The sequence below is a fragment of the Protopterus annectens genome, chromosome 2.part1 (assembly GCF_019279795.1).
Source record: "Protopterus annectens isolate FY-2018-M chromosome 2.part1, PAN1.0, whole genome shotgun sequence".
Lineage (NCBI taxonomy): Eukaryota > Metazoa > Chordata > Ceratodontiformes > Protopteridae > Protopterus > Protopterus annectens.
In genome coordinates, this window is record NC_056729.1 from 575,535,552 (window position 1) to 575,555,646 (window position 20,095).

The following is a 20,095-nucleotide window of genomic DNA, read 5'->3' on the forward strand; positions in this document are numbered from 1 at the left end:
GGACACAGCACTGCCAGGATTTGGACACTGTCATTCAAATAATACCTTGCATTCAAAAGGAATTGTTGTGGTGGGCTCAGGAATGTCACCTAAACAAGGGACTCTCTGTGACCCGGCCAGAGGCAAGTCAGATTCTAACGACAGATGCCTCGGACATTGCTTGGGGAGCTCATCTAAATGGAAAGTGGATACAAGACAAGTGGCCTGCCAGACTACGGCATCTACATATCAACATGAAGGAGATGTTAGCAGTCCAGTTTGCATTAATGGCTTTCAAGGAGTTACTTCTTCCAGGGCAGGTGTTGATTCTAACAGACAACACAACTGTCATGTGGTACATCAACAAGCAAGGGGGAACACATTCTTATCCTCTATGCAGGCAAGCAATGATTTTATGGGAGACTGCGCTAAGTTTGCAACTAACTCTTCAGGCAAGGTTTCTGCCAGGAGCACAGAACTCCTTAGCAGATGTGTTAAGCAGACAAATCATGGATCCCCACGAGTGGAAACTGGATCTTCATGTATTTCAGAAACTGACAGTGTCATGGGGAACTCCATACATAGATCTGTTCGCTTCTCCACTAAACCACCAGCTGCCAAAGTATTGCACAAAGGGGTTTCATCACACAGCTTGGAAAGTGGATGCTCTGTCTTTCAGTTGGAAAAACCTTCATGTGTATGCCTTTCCACCTCTACCGCTTCTTCCAAAGGTACTATTAAAGGTCAGACAAGACAGGCCAAGGATGATTTTGATAGCTCCAGATTGGCCTCGCAACACTGGTACCCACTACTACGGAGTCTGGTAAAGAAGCCTCCATGGCCTTTACCTCTGATTCCTCATCTGTTATCTCAGAAGGACGGTCATCTGCTCAATGTCAAGCTTCACTCTCTTCATCTAACAGCCTGGCATATTCTGTGTTGAAACACAGCAGGTCTCAACTTCCTCAACAAGTTTTAAATGTGATTATGGAAGCTAGAAGGCCTAGTACAAGGAGTGTACAGAAAAATGGAAGAGATTTTTATTTTGGAGTACAGCAAAGAATTTGGAGATTTCAGAGCCTAATTTGAGTGTGGCTCTTCAATATCTTACTGAATTATTGGACAAAGGATTGTCCTTCTCTTCCATAAAGATTCATGCTGCAGCAATTTCAGCTCACTATGATTGTGACCCACCTTTGTTTTCGCATCCTTTGTTCAAGCAGTTTCTTAGAGGGGCAAAGAATATAAGACCCCCACGTAGAGCTCCTACTCCTGCTTGGGATCTCAATTTTGTGTTGGAAAAACTTACTCTACAACCTTTTGAGCCTGCAGCTACTGCTGAATTGAAATATTTGTCATGGAAGACTGCTTTTCTGTTGGCTATTACTTCTGCAAGAAGGGTGTCTGAGTTGCAGGCCCTTATGGCAGTAGAGCCTTTTTTGATTTTCCATAAGGACAGGGTATCATTACGTACTAATCCTTCCTTTATGCCTAAGGTGGTTTCTAGTGTGGCTTTAAACCAAACTATTCATTTGCCTACGTTTTTTGCAGATCCTCAAAATAAAGGGGAAAAGATATTGCACACTTTAGATGTACACAGGCAATTGCGTTATTATTTGAGCAGGACTAAGGATTTTAGGCAGTCTCAGCAGTTACTTGTTTCTTTTGCTTTGAGTTCACAGGGCAAGCCTGTGTCAAAACAAACTATTTCTAGGTGGATTGGCTTTTGCATTGCATTTTGTTATTCCCATCATGGCAAGGAGATACCAGCTGGGATTAGGCCTCATTCCACTAGGGCTACTGCCACTTCAACAGCATTTCTAAGGGGTGGCAACTAAGGATATTCTGGAAGCAGCTACTTGGAGTTCAGTGCATACTTTCTCTAGGCATTATCACCTTCCTATATACTCTAAGACTAGGGCTGGTTTTGCCACAGCTGTTTTACAAGGCATGTTGTCAGCTCCTACTACTTTATAATTTGCCAGCCTCCCTTACCTCTGCTTTGGGATTCTACCCAATAGTCAGGACTGCAGCAATGGAAGCCGAAGAACATAGTACAGTTTTGTACCTACCATAAATGTAGATGTTCGAGGATTCCATTGCTGCAGTCCAATTTACCCTCCCTCCTTCCCTCTGTGTTTAGGGGTGGTTGTGTAGGTGAGTTTACATGCTTATATTTTTATATACATATATTGTTGTATATATTATACATGTTTTTGGTGCAGGTTGTTTTGGGACTTGTCTTTTGGGTCTTCTGACATCTGGGGCAAGAAAAGACTGAGGATATGACGTCGGTCATGCGCATTAGTACCCTGACGTACTGACGTCAGTCTAATGCGCCCTGACCGACGTCAGCCTTATACTCTGGTATTCGGGCCGACTGGGACGCGGACTATACCCAATAGTCAGGACTGCAGCAATGGAATCCTCGAACATCTACATTTATGGTAGGTACAAAACTGTACTTTTCCCATCTTTCCTGACCTAGAGTAGTCCAAATACAGGCTTTGCTGTATTCTGGACTTTTGGAAAGTTCCTGTGTTGCCCATTTCCTTTCTTGGATAAAGGGAGGCTTCTTTGTTCACCAGTGGCAGAAGGGCGCTTGGAGCAGCCTATCTATCCCTGGAGGAGTGTTCCCAGCACAAGAATCTGGTAGTCTATTGGCCATTTTGGGCCAAATGTTAGCTCTTTCAAGTCCACCTGTATAAAACCCGCTTTATCACAGCTTTACGTGATTTTGCGCATAGCGCAGCATCGGGCAGCGCCGCTTAATTGGGTTTAAACCATTCTCGGCTCCACAAAGTCTGCTCTTCACTTTTTTCCCTTAGAACTGATCTATTTCTCATAATAAACACCCTATTCCCACTCTAAAGCCTGGCACTTGCTCACTAAAGCAATTATATAAGTCAGCACTAAAAAATTAAAAGCACTACACCCTCACAAACTCCCCTTGAGTACTTTGTTCCCCATTGGCCCTTTTTTTCAATTATAAAGGAATTCCCAATACTATTCTAGCATATCCAAAGGTCAGTTGTCAATCTCCTCTCCTGTCCAGCTGGTGAATCTGGGAATCTTGAGGCAATGTTACAACTGCCTCATGTACACAGACAACCCTCTCCTCCTCCCAACAAATTCCATCACATGTGAGAGATGCAACCATATAGCCAAACTGGAGGCTAAGATCTCTCTCTCAACTCAGTACTGGTGTAACCAGTCAAGAGGAGAAGGAAACCACACTCACTACAATTCCGGTCTCACATAGACCTACCACGACAGCAAACCAAACACATAAACACACAAAAACATGCTCGGAGGCTCTAAATAAAAATCTGCCTAAGCAGCAGAGACCTCCAAAGCAGACACCCAAGCAACCGCTACCCCAAAACAAAACATGTGCAACACATAGCTCACAAAGCCAGTGTGCCGAGCAGTCACAGCCCTTAAGGCTAAACAGCACACCTGATACACTTGTAATAGGTGACTCTATCATCAGGCACACTGACGTCCCGCTCACCAGGCTGAACAAGGAGAAGGTCACGGTGAGCTGCCTGTCAGGTGCTAGGATCCGCCACATAACACAAGCTCTCAGGTCACTCGAAGGCAAGTACAAATATGACTCAGTCATTGTCCATGCTGGTGTGAATGACCTGAAATGTACCTCCCTGGACTACATGAAAAGAGACATAGAGGAGCTCTTTGAGCATGTAGCCCAGGCCAGTATGAACCTGACCTTGAGTAGCATCTTACCCGCACCAAGAATGATGCCACAATATGAAGACAAGATGATCAATTTCAACAATTGGCTTAAGTATTGGTGTCATTCAAAGGGGATCCAATGCCTGTCTGCCTTGGATGACATGCTCGACATGCCACGATGCTTCGCTAGGGAAGGCTTGCACCTGTCACTCCTCGGCTTTTGGATATTGGCAAAGGCTCTTGCCACCCCCATAGTGCCTTTTTTAGGCAAGGCTCAAAAGACAAACCCACCTCCATAGGTATCACAAGGGATAAGAAACTAAGAGTAATGCTACTCAACGCCAGAAGTCTAAACCTCAAGATGCACGCACTCTAAACTCTCCTTAGCATGGAGAACATTGATATCTGTGTAGTAACAGAAACCTGGTTCAAGGCTCCCGAGAGCACCCCAGCACTGCCAGGTTATACCTCATACCATGTTTTTTGGCCCCAAAACTTGGACCGAACCACAAAAGGAGGGGGGGTTTCAATATTCGTCAAAGATACCCACACCTCCAGGTTGGTGGCACAGCACGAAGCATCAGTGACTATCCATGTGCAACTAACAGTGGGTAAAACTGCCTTCCAGTTTATAGCCTGCTACAGACCACCCTCCCAAACCCAAGAACCCCACTCGGCCTTCCTGAGAACACTGGAAAATATGAAGGTCTCTCCAAACACCATTATATTGGGTGACTTCAACTACCCTAACATAGACTGGGAGCATTACTCTAGCTCCAACACTCTAGCCCAAAGGTTCCTGGAATTTATAAACTCAAATGCTATGGAACAACTTGTTGCCACTCCCACAAGAGGGGAAAACATACTGGACCTGATCATCACCAACATGGGGACTCTATGCTCCAGACCAGAAGTGTATCCCTCACTGGTAAGATCAGACCATAAACGAATCTCACTGGATATTCACATACCGACCCCACACCCTTCCCAGAAAACCACAGTGAAAAACTTCTCTAAAGCAAATTTCACACTCCTCAAAACTGAGGTGGAATCCTTCAAAGCCCACGGGCCTGTGGAAAATACGGCCCAGACCGCAGAATCCTTTATAAACGCAGTCTATGAATACCTTCAGGAATGCATGGATCATGCAATCCCAAATAAAACCAAGACCCAATCCTCCAAAGTTAGGCGTCCTGTCTGGTGGACCCCAGCCATAAACAAACTATACAATAGATGGAGGAAGCTACTACATGATAGAGCAAAATCCCAAAAAGGGAAGGCATCTCTGATCAGTATTAGCAAAAAACTATGGGCACTCATAAAATCGTCTAAGGCCAGCGTTGAGAGAAAAATTGCACAGGACACTAAGGATAATCACAAGGCTTTCTTTAGTTATGTTAGGAACCTGGGTGGGAATTCCCAGATATGCTCAGAATTAGTCCAAAATGACAAAAATACAAACCCACAGACATTGCCAACATCCTAGCTGACAGGTTCAGCGCAAACTTCTACCCCCCTTCCCCACCAAAAGGGCAAATATCTATCCCAGCAGAGTGCTGCCCCCCTGACATCTCAGATGCTCAGGTAAGAGTCGCCCTCTCCAAAGCAAAAAACACAGCATCAATGGGACCAGAAGGTGTCCCGGGCTGTGTCCTACATGAACTCCAAGAAGAACTAAACCCAAACATAAAACTACTGTTCAGTCTCAGCCTTACTACAGGATATGTACCCAAAGAGTGGTGTACAGCAACAGTGGTCCCTCTCCACAAAGGTGGTACCTCAACGGATCCTGGAAACTATCGCGCCCCATAAGCTTGTCTAGCTTGGTCTGCAAAGCTATGGAAAGGATCATCATGGACCTCATAAATAAAGATATTGGGGACCTACAGACACTGGATCCTACCCAGTTCGGCTTTGTTAAGGGCAGATCCTGCCTCTTAAACCTGGTCGATTTCTTTGAAACAGTCACCAAGGCCATTGACGAGGGGAAGGTGGTCCACACAGCCTACCTGGACCTTGCAAAAGCCTTCGATACAATACCCCACTCGGGCATTATAGATAAGCTCACCAGCTTAAATATAAACCCCTATGTCACTAGATGGGTTGCAAACTGGCTCAAGGACAGAACCCACATGGTTAGAATTGCTGGAGCCATGTCAGACTCCAAACCAGTTACAAGTGGCGTCCCACAAGGCTCAGTCCTGGGACCTCTCTTGTTCGGTATATATTTCTCAGAGGTACAGGCTAACACGGAAGGACTGTGGCTGACCAAGTTCGCAGATGACTGCAAACTGGATGCCATAATAGACTCTCCAGCTGACACAAGCATCCTACAAAATGGCCTCATAGAAACGGACAACTGGTGCCAGAGCCGTGGCCTCAAGCTAAACGCCAAAAAGTGTATAGTCATCCCCTTTGGCAAAAACAAAGTGCCCACAAATCACCACATGGGTGGTAATCCACTAAGTACGGAAGAAGTAATTAGGGACCTGGGGACCCAAGTTGATAGCAATCTCTCATTTGACAACCACGTGGCCAAAGTGGTTTGAAAAACATTTAATATAGCCCACCTAATCATGAAGGGATTCACATCTAGATCAGGGGAGGTCATCGTGCCTCTTTACTCATCCCTCATCAGGCCCATAATTGAGTACAATGCCCCTTTTGGGATGTACCTTACCAGACACCTGCAGCAACTGGAAAGACCCCAAAAGTACCTCACCAAGAGGATTAAAGGGCTCAAACAGATGCTATATGCTGCCCGGTTAAAGAAACTCCAGCTCTACTCAGTGGGATACCGCCTGCTCAGAGGCGATCTGTGCCTGACATATAAAGTCATGTCCAACCCGGAATTAATGGGCATGCTGCACCCCAGAAAATCCAAATCCCATCGAGCTACGTGCTTGAGAGACTTGAACCTTAGCACTGAAATAAATAGGACATGCTGGAGGGACAGATTCATAACCCAGAGGCTCCCTTCACTCTGGAATAAAATCCCAGTCCATGTTAGGCAGAGTCCCTCATTGACTCTCTTCAAGAAGAATCTTGATGAGTGGATGGGAGATAGTAGGTTTACCCTGGGTATCACTTCTGTGTCACTGTTAGACAGAGGCACAGTATACTAACCTTGAAAAAGGGCATAGCAAAATTAATTTAAAATGGGTGGCGAAAGCCAAACACACTCTGGCTAGGCTTATAAATGCCCTAGGGCAGATAGCCTAGTATGAACCTATGAACCTATGACAATATGTCAGTGGTGTGGTATCTGAACAAGCAGGGAGGAACCAAGTCATACCCCCTGTGCAGAGAGGCCAAGCGAGTGTGGCAGTGGGCAGCGTCTTCCCAACGTTTTCTGATGGCAACGCACATTCCGGAGAAGTCCATTGTGATCACAGGCAGGCTAAGCAGAGCTATTCTGATGCCTTATGAGTGGTCCCTGAACCCTCTAGTTGCGGAACGGATCTTCCGCAGATGGGGTTAGCCTTGCTGCAACCTTTTTGCCAGCCCTCTCAATGCCAAATGCAGCAGCTACTTCACGTTGATTCCCCCTCAGGGGGAGTCACCCAGGGATGCTCTAGTCCACGATTGGCCGTCCGGTCTGCTATATACTTTTCCTCCAGTTCCCTTGCTGTCAAAAGTGATTCAGAAAGCGCAATCCATGGGAAGCAGAATGATTCTGATTGCCCCACACTGGCCTTGTCAGGTTTGGTTCCCTTTTCTCCATCCCTACATCGTGGACGCACCTTGGATTCTGGACCCACAACCAGATTTACTGACACACATGTCAGGGCAGCTCCATCCCTCTCTGCAGACCCTCTGGTTGACAGCCTGGCTACTCCACTTCCGTCATTAGTTAGACTTCATCATTTTTCACCAGAGGTAGTTCATATTTTATCTTCCTCTCATAAGCCCTCTACTAGGAAGATTTATTCCAGCAAGTGGAAAATAGTTTTAATCTGGGCTCATACCCAAGGAATTGATCCTTACACAGCTCCAATTGCTTCTGTTTTGGAGTTCTTGTCTATGCTTTTACATCAGGGCTCAGCATCCACCACTATAAAAGTCCAGTTGGCAGCAATTTCTAACTTTCATTTTGCTAATGAGCCTAGTTTGATGGCTCACAGACTCTGTAAGGCTTTCTTGAAGGGCACTCTGTTACTCCTTCCTCCTGTTTCGGAACCTATCATGCCTTGGGATTTAAACTTTGTTCTGCAGGCTCTTACTTCACCACCCTTTGAACCTGCAGCTACTTGTGATTTAAAACTCTTGACCTGGAAGACTGTCTTTTTAGTAGCCATCACATCAGCTAGACGCGTCTCAGAGATTCAAGCTCTTTTTATAAAACCCCCTTACTTGATTTTTCATAAGGACAGGGTTTCTCTCCGACCGAACCCTTCCTTTCTTCCCAAAGTAGCATCTATCTCTAATCTTAATCAATCTGTTGAGTTGCCCAGTGTTTTTTCCCCAGTTCTCAAACAAGGCAGAATTTAAATTTCATCACTTGGATGTACCAAGTATATACTGCTGCAGAGTCAAAAGTACAAAGCACAACGAAAAAGTTGAGGTAAAAAACACACCTTTATCAAACACAAAGCTTTCAGGTACAAGACCCTTTCTCAATGATAGACACAGGTACATTAAAATCAGACATTAAATACACGCCCAACACATCACGTGACCCGCAGCCATGGTCATGTGACTATTACATTAAAATAATTACATTACTTATAATTTTAAGACATAAACAAGTAAAATTAGATAAAATTCATACATACATATATTTGCTTACTTTTGTGTACTTATATTTACATGCACATATATATAAAATACATTACCTATATTACTTTAACTTAGTGTGTTGTATTTTTATTAGAACAGGTTTTAAGGAAACATCAAAATTTAATCCAGGGGATGTATTAGCTGCTAGCCTTACTATCCACTCATATTCTTTATTATCTAAATGATTACATAAGTCCCCTCCCCTGATAGAGCTAACAACACATTATATTACTCTAAACTTGAAACTGTGTGTAGAACCACAATTTAAAATATGCTTAGATAGAGCATTAGTCTCCACCCTCCTTATACTTGATTTATGCTCTATGATGCGTTCCTTCAGTTTTCTAGTATAGAAACAAGCGCATGCCTCACACGCTGCCAAATAGACAATGTTACTTGTCATACAAGTTGCATGGCACCGAAAAGTAAATATCTTCTTAGTGACAGGATGAACAAAACTACTACCACATTCTGAAGAATCAGCTTTCTGTTTGTATATATCACTACAGCAACTACAATTATAACAACTAAAGGTACCATTACCTAGTCCATTAAGGGAAGTAGCATTCACATATTCAAAATCTTTGTAAGCTAGAACATTCTTAATAGTTCTCATATTTCTGTATGTGAACAAAGGAACTTCACCTACAACTAATCTAATATCTTCCTGAGCTAATAGCACCTTCCAGTATTTCCTTATTATAGTTCTGACTGCATATGAAAGGGAATTGTAAGACATAATAAATCTTACATTAACCCTTTTATTTAATTTGTCCATTGGGACAACAACATCTGTACTTGTATTCAAAAATACAGATGAATACTTGGAATACCTATTAGATACTACATGTTCTCTAGCTTCTACCAGCATACCTTCTGGATAGCCACTTCTTCTAAAGTCTCCACATGCCTCATCAATTTGTTGTAAACACTTGACATTGTCAGTGTTTAACCTACTAACTCTTGCCAGTTGCCCCCTTACTATACCCCTAAAAATATGGGGTGCATGCATACTAGATCACTTGGATGTACACAGACAATTATGTTTTATCTGCACAGAACCAAAGATCTCAGAAAATCTGATCAGTTGTTTGTTTCCTTTTCTGAAAATAGACTTGGGTCTCCTGTCTCCAAAATCACTCTGTCCATGTGGATATCCAGTTGCATCTCTTTCATTTATTCTTCAGGGGGTTCCCGGTCAAGGCTCACTCTACTCAGGCTGTAGATGTAGATGCAGACCATCAGGCCAGATTGTGTATGGATGATATTTGTGCTGCGTCTACTTGGGCATCTCCTCACACTTTCGTTACTCATTACAAGTTGGACGTGGTATCTAGGGTCAGGTCTTCCTTTAGTTCCACAGTGCTCAGGAGTATTTTCCACTGAGCCTCCCAGGATTTAGGTGCTGGGGATGCTGTCCCACGGGTAAGAATGTAGGCAAGATTGGACTACATAACATCAAGAAGTTATGTACTCACCATAACGTTCGATGTATGTAGTCCATCTCGCCTCACATTCTTACTTACCCCCCCCCCCACCTTCCCCCTTCCTGGAGGATCTGGAGGTTAGGACTGGTTTTTAGAATTCCCTTCACTCTTGGTTTGTTCTTCCTTTCCTTGGGGGTTGTTATGCATGGAATATGAGTGTTGGTGTTTGCAGCAAACTAGATCTGGGGATATAGAGCAATGCAGCATGGGATACCATCTTAGCCCAGCCAATAGAAGGACTTCGAGCTAGAAAAGTTTGGCAGACTCAGAGCTGATATTCGGCTCCGAACCAATGGGTAAGAATGTGAGGCGAGATGGACTACATACATCGAACGGTATGGTGAGTACATAACTTCTTGTTTCATGGTAAAACCAGTTGTATTAAATAATATGTTTTGTTTTGTAAATGTCTATTGTCTGTTAAAAATTAAGTACCTCATTTATTTAGTAACTTCATTCAGTTTTCTCAGAAATGTTGGTAAAGTACCCTCTCCATTAGGGATGGTATGTGTCGTTGTGCCCAGATAAAACAGAAATAAGTATACATTGTACAATCCCATGTACTCCACAGTTACTGTACTACATTTGGGATTTCATTCTGAAGATAAAACTAGGATAAGTATACATAGCAAAACAAAGTAAAAAGAAAGGAAGATGAATGTGCTTTTTCATATCCATAAATACAATGTATGATTTATGACTTAATTCTAAATATGTCATGTACATTTAGGTGATGTATATGTGTTACCCCCCCCCAGCAGTGCTCCTCATTATTACTACTGTTTTTTTGTTTTCTGATTTAAGACTCTATTCCTGTAAAGTTAAAACATTTGTTAAGAATTTCTAACTAGGGTTTGTTTTTCTTTTACCTTTTTCCAATATAAACTGATGTTTTATATTTTAGGCTTTTCTTCTGGGTCCTTCGCTAAAAATATGCAGTTTCCTATAAAAAAAAAAAAAAAAAAAAAAAAGCAATAAATAAGTGTACTTTTACAGTATATAAAACATAGGACTTACGTCAACATTTTTGTGCAAATACCCGCATTCACTAAAACATTGATTCATTTCATATTTGGAGCATAAAACATTTAAGATGAACATGACTGTGTAGGTATATCAACACTGAAGACAATATAAATGTATTATGATGGTGAAACTATCAATACTAAAACCATTACTGCAAATGAGGAATAAAAGTAAAGAAGCAGGTATTTGTAGGATGGATTCATAAAGATTAGGGGGCAGTAAATAATGGGGTTTCATAACTGTGCAGGGATGAGCGTCATAGATGTACAATTTGAAGTGCAATATTCACCGAGCAGATAGTACACTACTGAAAACTGTATTGTGGATCATGCTCCATTGAAGCTGCAGTGTAAGTAGGTAAAATGTGGTATTCCAAATCTGCCACATAACCATGCTGAATGTACACCAGTACAAATCTAGTACCAAGAGTGAAGTACAGTATCAACTTAATGGCACACAAAAGACAGCAGTACAGGAGAGCAGAGCATGCAGCCAAGTACTACAAAGAATACATGTGTATAAGGTTACCTAACAAACGCCAAAAATGTTAAGGCCTAAGGAAATGTCTGCATGGATGTCAGTGCAGCCTTTGACTCTGTCACACACAGGGATAATGATAAAAAGAAAAAAAACATTTAAGGTTACAGGTAGGACCAAGACTGCCAAAGCTGAGCAACTGTATAACTGCATTTTTGGATGTTGCACTTATCCTATTTTTGTGTTCAGAATGAAATCACAAATGTAGTACACTAACTGTGGAGTACATTGGATTGTACAGAGTATACTTATTTATGTACACATTATTATCTGTAGCACACAATACCTGTAGGCTGATGGAATGGTGGACCTTCCTCTTAATATACCAGAGCCTTTGTTGAGTGAGGCCATGATAGCAAATGTGGGTATAGCGAATAGCCCCCAAACAGCCCCCGGGACATGGGCTTTGTTATAGAATGTCTGGGCTGTGGCTGTCCTGTATTCACTGACCATGGGAATCGAATAAACTGCACCACATGCTGTAGCATCATGCCAGGAAACTAATGTAGGGTTCATAACTCCTCACCATTTCTCACCTGCATGTTGAAAAGTCTCATAGGCAAGGATGGTTAATGATATACAAACCTTAGCGAGCACTGAGATAGACATTCTACACTTCTTCGGTGATTCCACAAGAGGGGAGGCCACATGTCTACCAGCTCCTGTATGGTGTCTGTTCGCATGGTAACTCTGGATAATGGCCTGATCATGGAGGTGGTGATCAGATAGTCTCTGGCAGACCCATCTGTGTTATGGGTGATGAACATATGCAACACCGTGGACAGTGGCTCCAAAGATGGCAGCTAACAGATGCTATTCAGCTAATGCTGGGCCTGCTCCTAGCAGTTTGTTTAATGCTGCTGCAGCTGCACATGAAGAAATCCAGTCATTCAGAACAGATAATCAGCATGGCTTATTGCACTAAGTTTGATCATTTTGCACATGCAATGGCTATCATTAGCATGCTGATACTTCATTGCATGCCATTAGGCAGCCTTTCATTGCTTATTGTGATATTTCTGCAGAAATAGGTTCATAATACTTGTCTCTCTGAATCGCTTCCTCACAATGCATCATCACAAATCATGATATTGTGGTTAAATTAGTGCTATATTTTTCTCTGAAAATTAACATGTAAGTAAATCTCAACATTTACTTGTTATAAGTATGAAAGCTTGCATTTTATTATAGTATTCACAACAGATTATGCTACTACCTTTTTAATTGCTAGCTTTTCTTTCTCTTTCTATAGTTTTGTTAATTTTTAGATTTCTTTTTCATACCACTACAGAGTTCCAGATCTATTTTGATTTTCTTATTAACATAGTCATACATATAATACCATTTTGCATAGTTCTTTATGGCAACATGGCATTTTTTGTGCCTGGCTTTCTTAACTAATCATCTTAACACTTAACACTAGGCAGCAGGTGAAAGGGCAAAGTTCAGCAAACAAAATGATACTAAGATTGTTGATTTGGGATGCACTGCACTGGAGATATTAAACACTGTTTGGCATTTGTTCTGTTTTCACATTTGCACCCACATTTTCATAACTGTACGAGCTTCATTTATTGAGGGTCACTTTGCCTTATATATTCAATTTAAATCATTAGTATATTTCAGTTGCCTAATCGTAGCAATGAATGCCACAAATTTAGGGCCATGATAAGTTATGTTAAAACAACATCCACTGTGTCTTCTCTGCCACTGATGAACTGCAGATGTGGTTGAGTCAAAGAAGTCCACATAGACAGAGATGCAGGCAGAGCAGAGCATGGAATGATCAGATATGTGGGCTGCAGGCATGAACACGTTAGAGTGACCCTAGTCTGTACCATTACTACTGGAAATCCAGTCATTGTTCTGAACATAAACAATGCTTCTTCCAAAGTATTCCATGTTCTTGTTTCATTTTGAAGTAATAGTTTTAGCTTTTTCAGGTTATATAATGTAGAAATTTACATTATTTTTAATGTTCTATCTGAAGCATGCAAGCTTTCCTTTTTCCATTGTCTTAGTAGCAAAGACATGACCAACTCAAAGGATGTTGTTATCTAGTTTAATTGGAACATTTCTGTGCAGTTCTTAAAATACGATCTTTATCTCAATAAGATAAGTATTTCTCAATGTAATATCAATGTGGAGAACCAGGATTAGTAGACTTTGCAATGTATTTCTATGATCTCTCAGTAATATGACATATAGTTTCTCCAGTAGTTTTAGTACCTTTAGAATGCTTGCTGTTAAGAACTTTATTTTGATATTCATATAGTCGTTACTTTAGGCCAGTATTAATGACTTTTTCAGGTACTCAACAAATTCTTAAGTCGTCTTCTGCCTCTCTGTTTGGAAGTCGTCATGTTTATCAGTTAGCGAAGTATTTTGTCAGAGATTCAGACAGTGCTTTCATTTCTTCCTCTTTCAGTCTGCCTTCAGTGTTAGACAACACAGTCTCCGTGTCTTTTTATTTAGTTAAATATTTGTTTTATCAAGGATTTTAACAATGCAGTTTGCTTGAAATAGTTATCTTGTACAGTGTCCATCAACGAGTTTAACTGTCTCACCTACAGTGATAAGCTCTGGGTGCAGCTAAAGACCTTCCTCCAGAGAAGAATTAATAGCACCCATTTATTTTCTGCTGATCCCACTTTAATGTAAAGTTCTTGTTTGTCTCATTACTAGAAAGCTAGCACATTTTACTAAGACAATTGTGAAATGACTTCTTAGTAATGGAAATACCTTACCTTTGATAACAGAGACAAACTTCCCTGTCAGAAATTAGATATTCCGTTACAGCATTGGTAGCTATTCTAATCTTATCCACTGGAAGTCAAGTTAGAGCTATTTCAGTATATGTGTATGTGATTGCGTACAGAAAGTCCAGCATTGTTTTGTAAATATATAGAACCTAACCATTACAGTTATTTTGTATTTTGTTTTTCAATGAAACCTGCTTTTAAAAGAAAAAAACATTCTGTGGCCATTCTTTTTAAAATCTAGCATTTCTCTTAATGTGTTTCTTTTTAGCTTATTCCAAAATTTGAGTCGGAATGCCAAGAATTTGCATCTACCTCTGGGATTTCCCTTCCACCACAGTTTTCAGTACATAATATCTTTGAAGCAATGTTCTCAGCATACAAGCTAAACAAGTCAATGCTTCAGGCTGCTATCACCCTCAAAAACAACGGTAAGTGATAGTTGCCCTGCACTGCATATGCCTTTTATTTCTATCTACAGACACAACTTAAGCTTTCTTAATGGAAGTAAACACTGGGTCATAACTTTAGCAAGGCCAGAAATATTGGTTCAAATGTCCTCAATAAGTAAAAATCTATGCCAGTAGTGAGACATCTGTCTTATAAATCACATTATTAACTTCATTAAAAAAATACATTCTTCATTGTGAAATATTGTACCTGTTGTGAGGGTATAGAATAGTAAATACTGCTAATAAGGTATGAAATTGACATATGTGAAGGATTTCAAAAAGGTAGCATGTTGTTTGTACAGTTATCTCTTCCCATATTATAAAAATGCAAAGCATGCCTGAAAATAATGGATGTTACCATTGAAAAACCAGGAAGGGAATTTATAGCCAACATCTAAATGCAACAAGGACCATCTTGTTTAATGGTCCTGTAGGGATATACAAATATGAAAACAAGGTAGGCGTTATCTGAAAGTTTTAAAACAGTTTTTTGGGTTTTTTTAGACATTCTCAACTATATTGTTATAGGTGATGTGAACTATAACTTAAGGAAAGCATACTGTTTAACTATCTCTGGGTGCACATAGCACCCTTGTTTTGCCCTGTTTCCCTCATAAAAATTTTTGATTTTCTGGTAGATCACGGTGTTATTTGATCTTGTGCTGACTCACAATTGCTACAAAATAGCATAGACTATGTTAACAATTGGTGCAAGGACAGTATTCTCAAAGTAAATGTAAAAAAAAAATGAGTGCTCATTTTTGTAAACAAAATGTTTCATTTAACATATAACAGATGCACCCCTCCAATTAGACAATGTCATAAGGGATCTGGGTACTCTTGTTGCTGATTCCTTATCATTCAACCATCACATCTCCATAGTAGTTCAGAAAGCCCTTTATCTGACCCATCTAATTACCAAAGGCATCTCTACTAGATCCAGAAAAAGTCTCAATTCCCCTATATACATATCTTATCAGACCCATTATTGAATATATCACAGTTTTTATGGGGAACCTCAAAGATTCATAACTAAAAAGTTCAGTGGTCTCAAATATCTTGGTTATCAGGAGAGACTGACAGCCCTTTCTCTGTACTCAGTCTCCTACAGATTCATCTCCTAGAGATCTATGTCTAGCCTTTCATACCATGAAAGACACAATCTTATCAGAATTAATGGTAAATCAAATACTCTGTTAAAAGAACTAAACCTTCATCATCAGATAAATAATGCACGTTAGTGTGATAGATTCATATCCCAACGAATCCCTTACCTTTGGAATAAACCTCCATTACATGTCAAGCAGAGTATGACTCTTGCAATCTTCAAGGTAAACTTAGATAATTGGATGGACAGCCTCAAATTCTTTCCGTCCATCTTATCTTCCCTTACTTGAGGCTAAGAGTATATTTTGTGTAGGAGGTTTTGGCTAGGCATGAAATGATCTGCAGACTGACTGCCTAGCAGTTGCCTATGAACCTAGTAAGCAAATTAGAAAAATAACTAAAAAGGCCCCTACATGTCTGCCTTTGTCTCACCATTATGTTTGTATTTGTTCAGAATTCTTGAACAAAGAAGTTTAGAGGCATGACTGAAATCATCATGTAAGAATGGACAAATATGCTGAGGTTTTTAAGAAATTATGTTTAGTGGGAAAAATGAATAGTGAACATACATATGAGAGAGGGAATGTTAAAACTGAAATTGATTATGTATTACATTCTGATTTTGTAAAGGGAATGCATAGAGGGTAAAGTAAGGGTGTGTTTTTCAGAAGACAGGTTGGCAATTTGAGCAATTGTTTGGAAAAATGAGGATATAATGTATTAAAACAAAGAATTAAAAAGGTAATTCAGCTGTTCATGAGTATAGTGAAATGTTGCAGAGGTTTTAGCATTTATGATATGATCAGCTCTGCATTTGGTTAAGTATATGAATCACGAGAAGACAAATGGATTGCTTTTTAAATAAATAGAAATAATATTTTATTTATTTTTATTTATTTTACATTTGTTGACCGGGCTAGTCCAGCTGGATTCATGTCCATTTTCAGTGGAGGCCCGAGGAGAAAAGCTCCAAGGATACAAACAAGATAATAAACATAAAGAATGAAGAATAAACACATTTTACAAAGGCAATAAGCAAGAATGCAGTGATTTTAGTACAGGTAATACAAATCTAAAAAGAAGACAAGTAAAACACCTAAGTAAAAGGAAGGCATTAGCTGCTTTCAGTACAAAGTTAGGTGTTATGAAGTTCAATGTATAATACATACTTGTTAAACCAAAAAATATATATATGGTATATATATATATTTTTTTTTTTAAGAGAACACTAGTAACTATAGAGGTATTAAGTTATTTGTAGTCGGATAGAATATTGTAGTGATGAATAAAGAATTATGATAGGGGATAGATGGAAGTAGTTAGTCAGGATTGGTACAAGAGCAAAGCCAGAATTTGTTCAGATGTATTAGGAGTTGTTTCTTGAAGAGTGGCTAGAGAGGATATGTGTGAGGGAAGATTATTCCATATTTTGCCAACTGAGTTGGAGAATAGGTGGTTACCTGCAGAGTTAGTAGTTCTAGTAGTGTTAACTTGTAACTTCTCTGAAGAACGTAGTTGTTTCAGGTTATTATAGGGAGTCAGGAGGCTGCTAAGTGCAGGTGTTTTTGATGGTTGATATAGGATTTTGTGTGCTATTAGGAGTTGTTGATAGATAAGCTTATTAGGAAGTTCTAACCAGTGTAAATGTTTTAAATTTATACAGTGGTGAGTTCTAGACTGGGATGCTGTAGCAAATCGAGCAATATTATGGTAAGATGTAGTCAGTTTCCTGAGGTTGCTTTTAGAGAGATTAGTGTAAATAGAGGAAGCATAAAAAGGGGTGGAGATTGGGCTAAGGTGGTCCGTGCTTCAGGTGTGAGGAAGGGCTTGATTCTGTACAGTGAACCAATCTTTTTATTAACTGCTTTTATTGTGTTATTGATGTGATAATCATAGTTAAGATTATTATCAATAGTAACACCAAGCAGTTTTGTTGTAGGGTCGGGTGAAATGTGGGAATTATCACTTGTAGTAATAGTGAAGTTTAGTTGAGTAGATTTGTGGGTAGGTGAAAAGAGTAATAGTTTGTTTTTTTTAGGGTTCAGAAGAAGACATCTATTTGAGAACCACTGTTCAATGGTTGAGAAGGTTGTTTGTGTGAGTGCCTGGAGTTCTGTTTGAGAGGAAGCTGTACAAATAATGGTAGAATCATCAGCATATTGTATACAGGTAGTGTTTTGAATAGATGATTGGAGATCATTAATAAAGATAGAAAATAAAAGTGGACCTAGTATAGATCCTTGAGGTACTCCTAAGGAGATAGGGCGTAGAGCAGATAGTGAGTTTTTCCAGAGTACTGCTTTTTGGCGGTTTTCAAGATAGGATGAAAACCAGGTTAAGGAAGAGGAATGCAAGGCAAGGGATTTAAGTATGTGTAAGAGAAGTGTATGGTTTACCATATCAAAGGCTTTTGATAGGTCTAGGAAGAGAGAAGAGGTTAGTATATTGTTGTTACGGTTACAGTTGATAGTGTTGGTAAAAGAAAGTAAAGCAGTGGTGGTACTATGTGAAGGTCTAAATCCATGTTGAGTGTTAGCTAGTAGATTGTTATGGAGGAGATGGTTAAGTAGTTGTTTGTGTATGCATTTTTCCATGAGTTTAGCTAGAGGAGATAATAGTGCTATGGGGCGGAAGTTAGAGAGGTCAGTAGACTTACCTCCTTTGTGTAAGGGTATGATATGTGATATCTTCCAGATAGCAGGGAAAGTACATTCTTTTATGGATCTGTTTATTAGAATAGAGACAGGGTAGGCTATAGCTTTAGCTGCTATTTGCAGGAATTCAGCAGGAAGTTTATAAGCTGAAGGGGTAGTGGGTTTAAGTTTTTGTAAAAGAGATTGTATATAGGAGGTAGATATGGGTTGTAGTTGAAGGGGAGGCAGAGAGTCATTGAAGTTACTTAAAAGGAGTTGAGAAGTGTCAGGTGCTAGGTGGTTAGCTAGACTTTGTATGGAGGTAGTGAAGAAAGTATTGAAGTTATTAGCTATTAAGGTGGGATCATCAGGGTCAGAATCCTGAGGGTTAGGAGTAACTATCTTGCCTGGGGTAAGTAAATTGTTAATACTAGACCAGAACTTTTTTGGTTCATTTCTGGTGGATTGCTGAAGTTCAAAGTAATAATTCTTTTTATCTGAAAGGATGGCTTTTTTGGTAATGTTCCTGAGTTCTCTAAAGGTTTGATGATGTGTTGGGTTTTTAGAGGAACGCCATTTCTTCCAAGATTTATTTCTGAGGAAGATTTTATGCTTAGTACTGGATGAAAGCCAGGGTGCTGTTTGAGTTTTTATTCTAATGTTGCGACTTGGGGCATGTTGATTTAGGATTGAAAGGAATGTTGAATTGAAGTGTTCAACAGCCTTGTTAAGTGTGAGATGTTTTAGAGAGGTCCAATTGTATTGTGAAAGTTCTGTTTGAAACTGTTCGGGATTAAATTGTTTTTTGGAGTGAAGTGTTCTGAAAGTGGTAGGTAAGGTTAGGTTAGTTTTAGTTCTAATGATATAGGTGAGGGAGTGATCGCTAAGGTCATCAGGAAGGATGCCAGTTTGGTAAGTTTGCAGTGGGGAGTTGGTAAGGATCCAGTCTAAGGTAGTTTCCTTTTTGCTTTTTTTATTGATTCTGGTGGGAGTATTAATGAGTTGTTTGAAACCATAAAGGTTTATAAGGGAAGAAGGGTTATTATTGTTACAGGATTTCCAATCTATATTAAAGTCCCCAAGGAATAGTGTTTCTTGAGGGAGTCTAATAGAAAGCTGGTCAAGAATATGTTCTAAGGTGGATATGTTATTACCAGGGGGGAGATATGCGCAAATAATGTTTATTGCTTTAGAATTGTTGATTTGTAGTTTGGAGCAAATTACTTCGGCATTGTTGTTTTGGGAAAGGGTAAGGTCAATAGGAGTAAGCTTTAGGTTTGTTTTGTATAGAATTGCTACTCCCCCTCCCTTTCTGGTGGTGCGATCCAGTCTAACAATGTTATAACCAGGTGAGGTAATTTCAATGTCTTTAATTGAAGGCTTTAGCCAAGTTTCAGATGAGCATAAAATATCAAATTTGTGCGTTTCCAGCAAGGCATGGAGTTGACTCATTTTATTACAGACACTACGTATATTTAGATGGGCAATGGATAGTAGGTTAGAGTGTTTAGAGGATGAGAGAGAGAAGGGTTTGGTTTGGTTTTGATGTGTGTTGTTTGTATTATCATGAGGGCCTGGGTTGGGGTGTATGTCCCCATCTTGAGGTAGATGGAGAAATGCATAATATTTTTCTTGGCTAT

The 20,095-nt window shown here is 40.0% G+C and overlaps 1 protein-coding gene across 2 annotated transcripts in view; it reads left to right on the forward strand.

Annotated features, from left to right (window-relative positions):
- Nucleotides 1-20,095, forward strand: part of EPHX2 (epoxide hydrolase 2) — a 3,146,492-nt gene that overhangs the window by 254,634 nt on the left and 2,871,763 nt on the right. For both annotated transcript variants that reach the window (XM_044062350.1, XM_044062351.1), the window contains exon 3: nt 14,535-14,694. In XM_044062350.1, the coding sequence (XP_043918285.1) occupies nt 14,535-14,694 (160 nt within the window). The remainder of the gene's footprint in view (nt 1-14,534; nt 14,695-20,095) is intronic.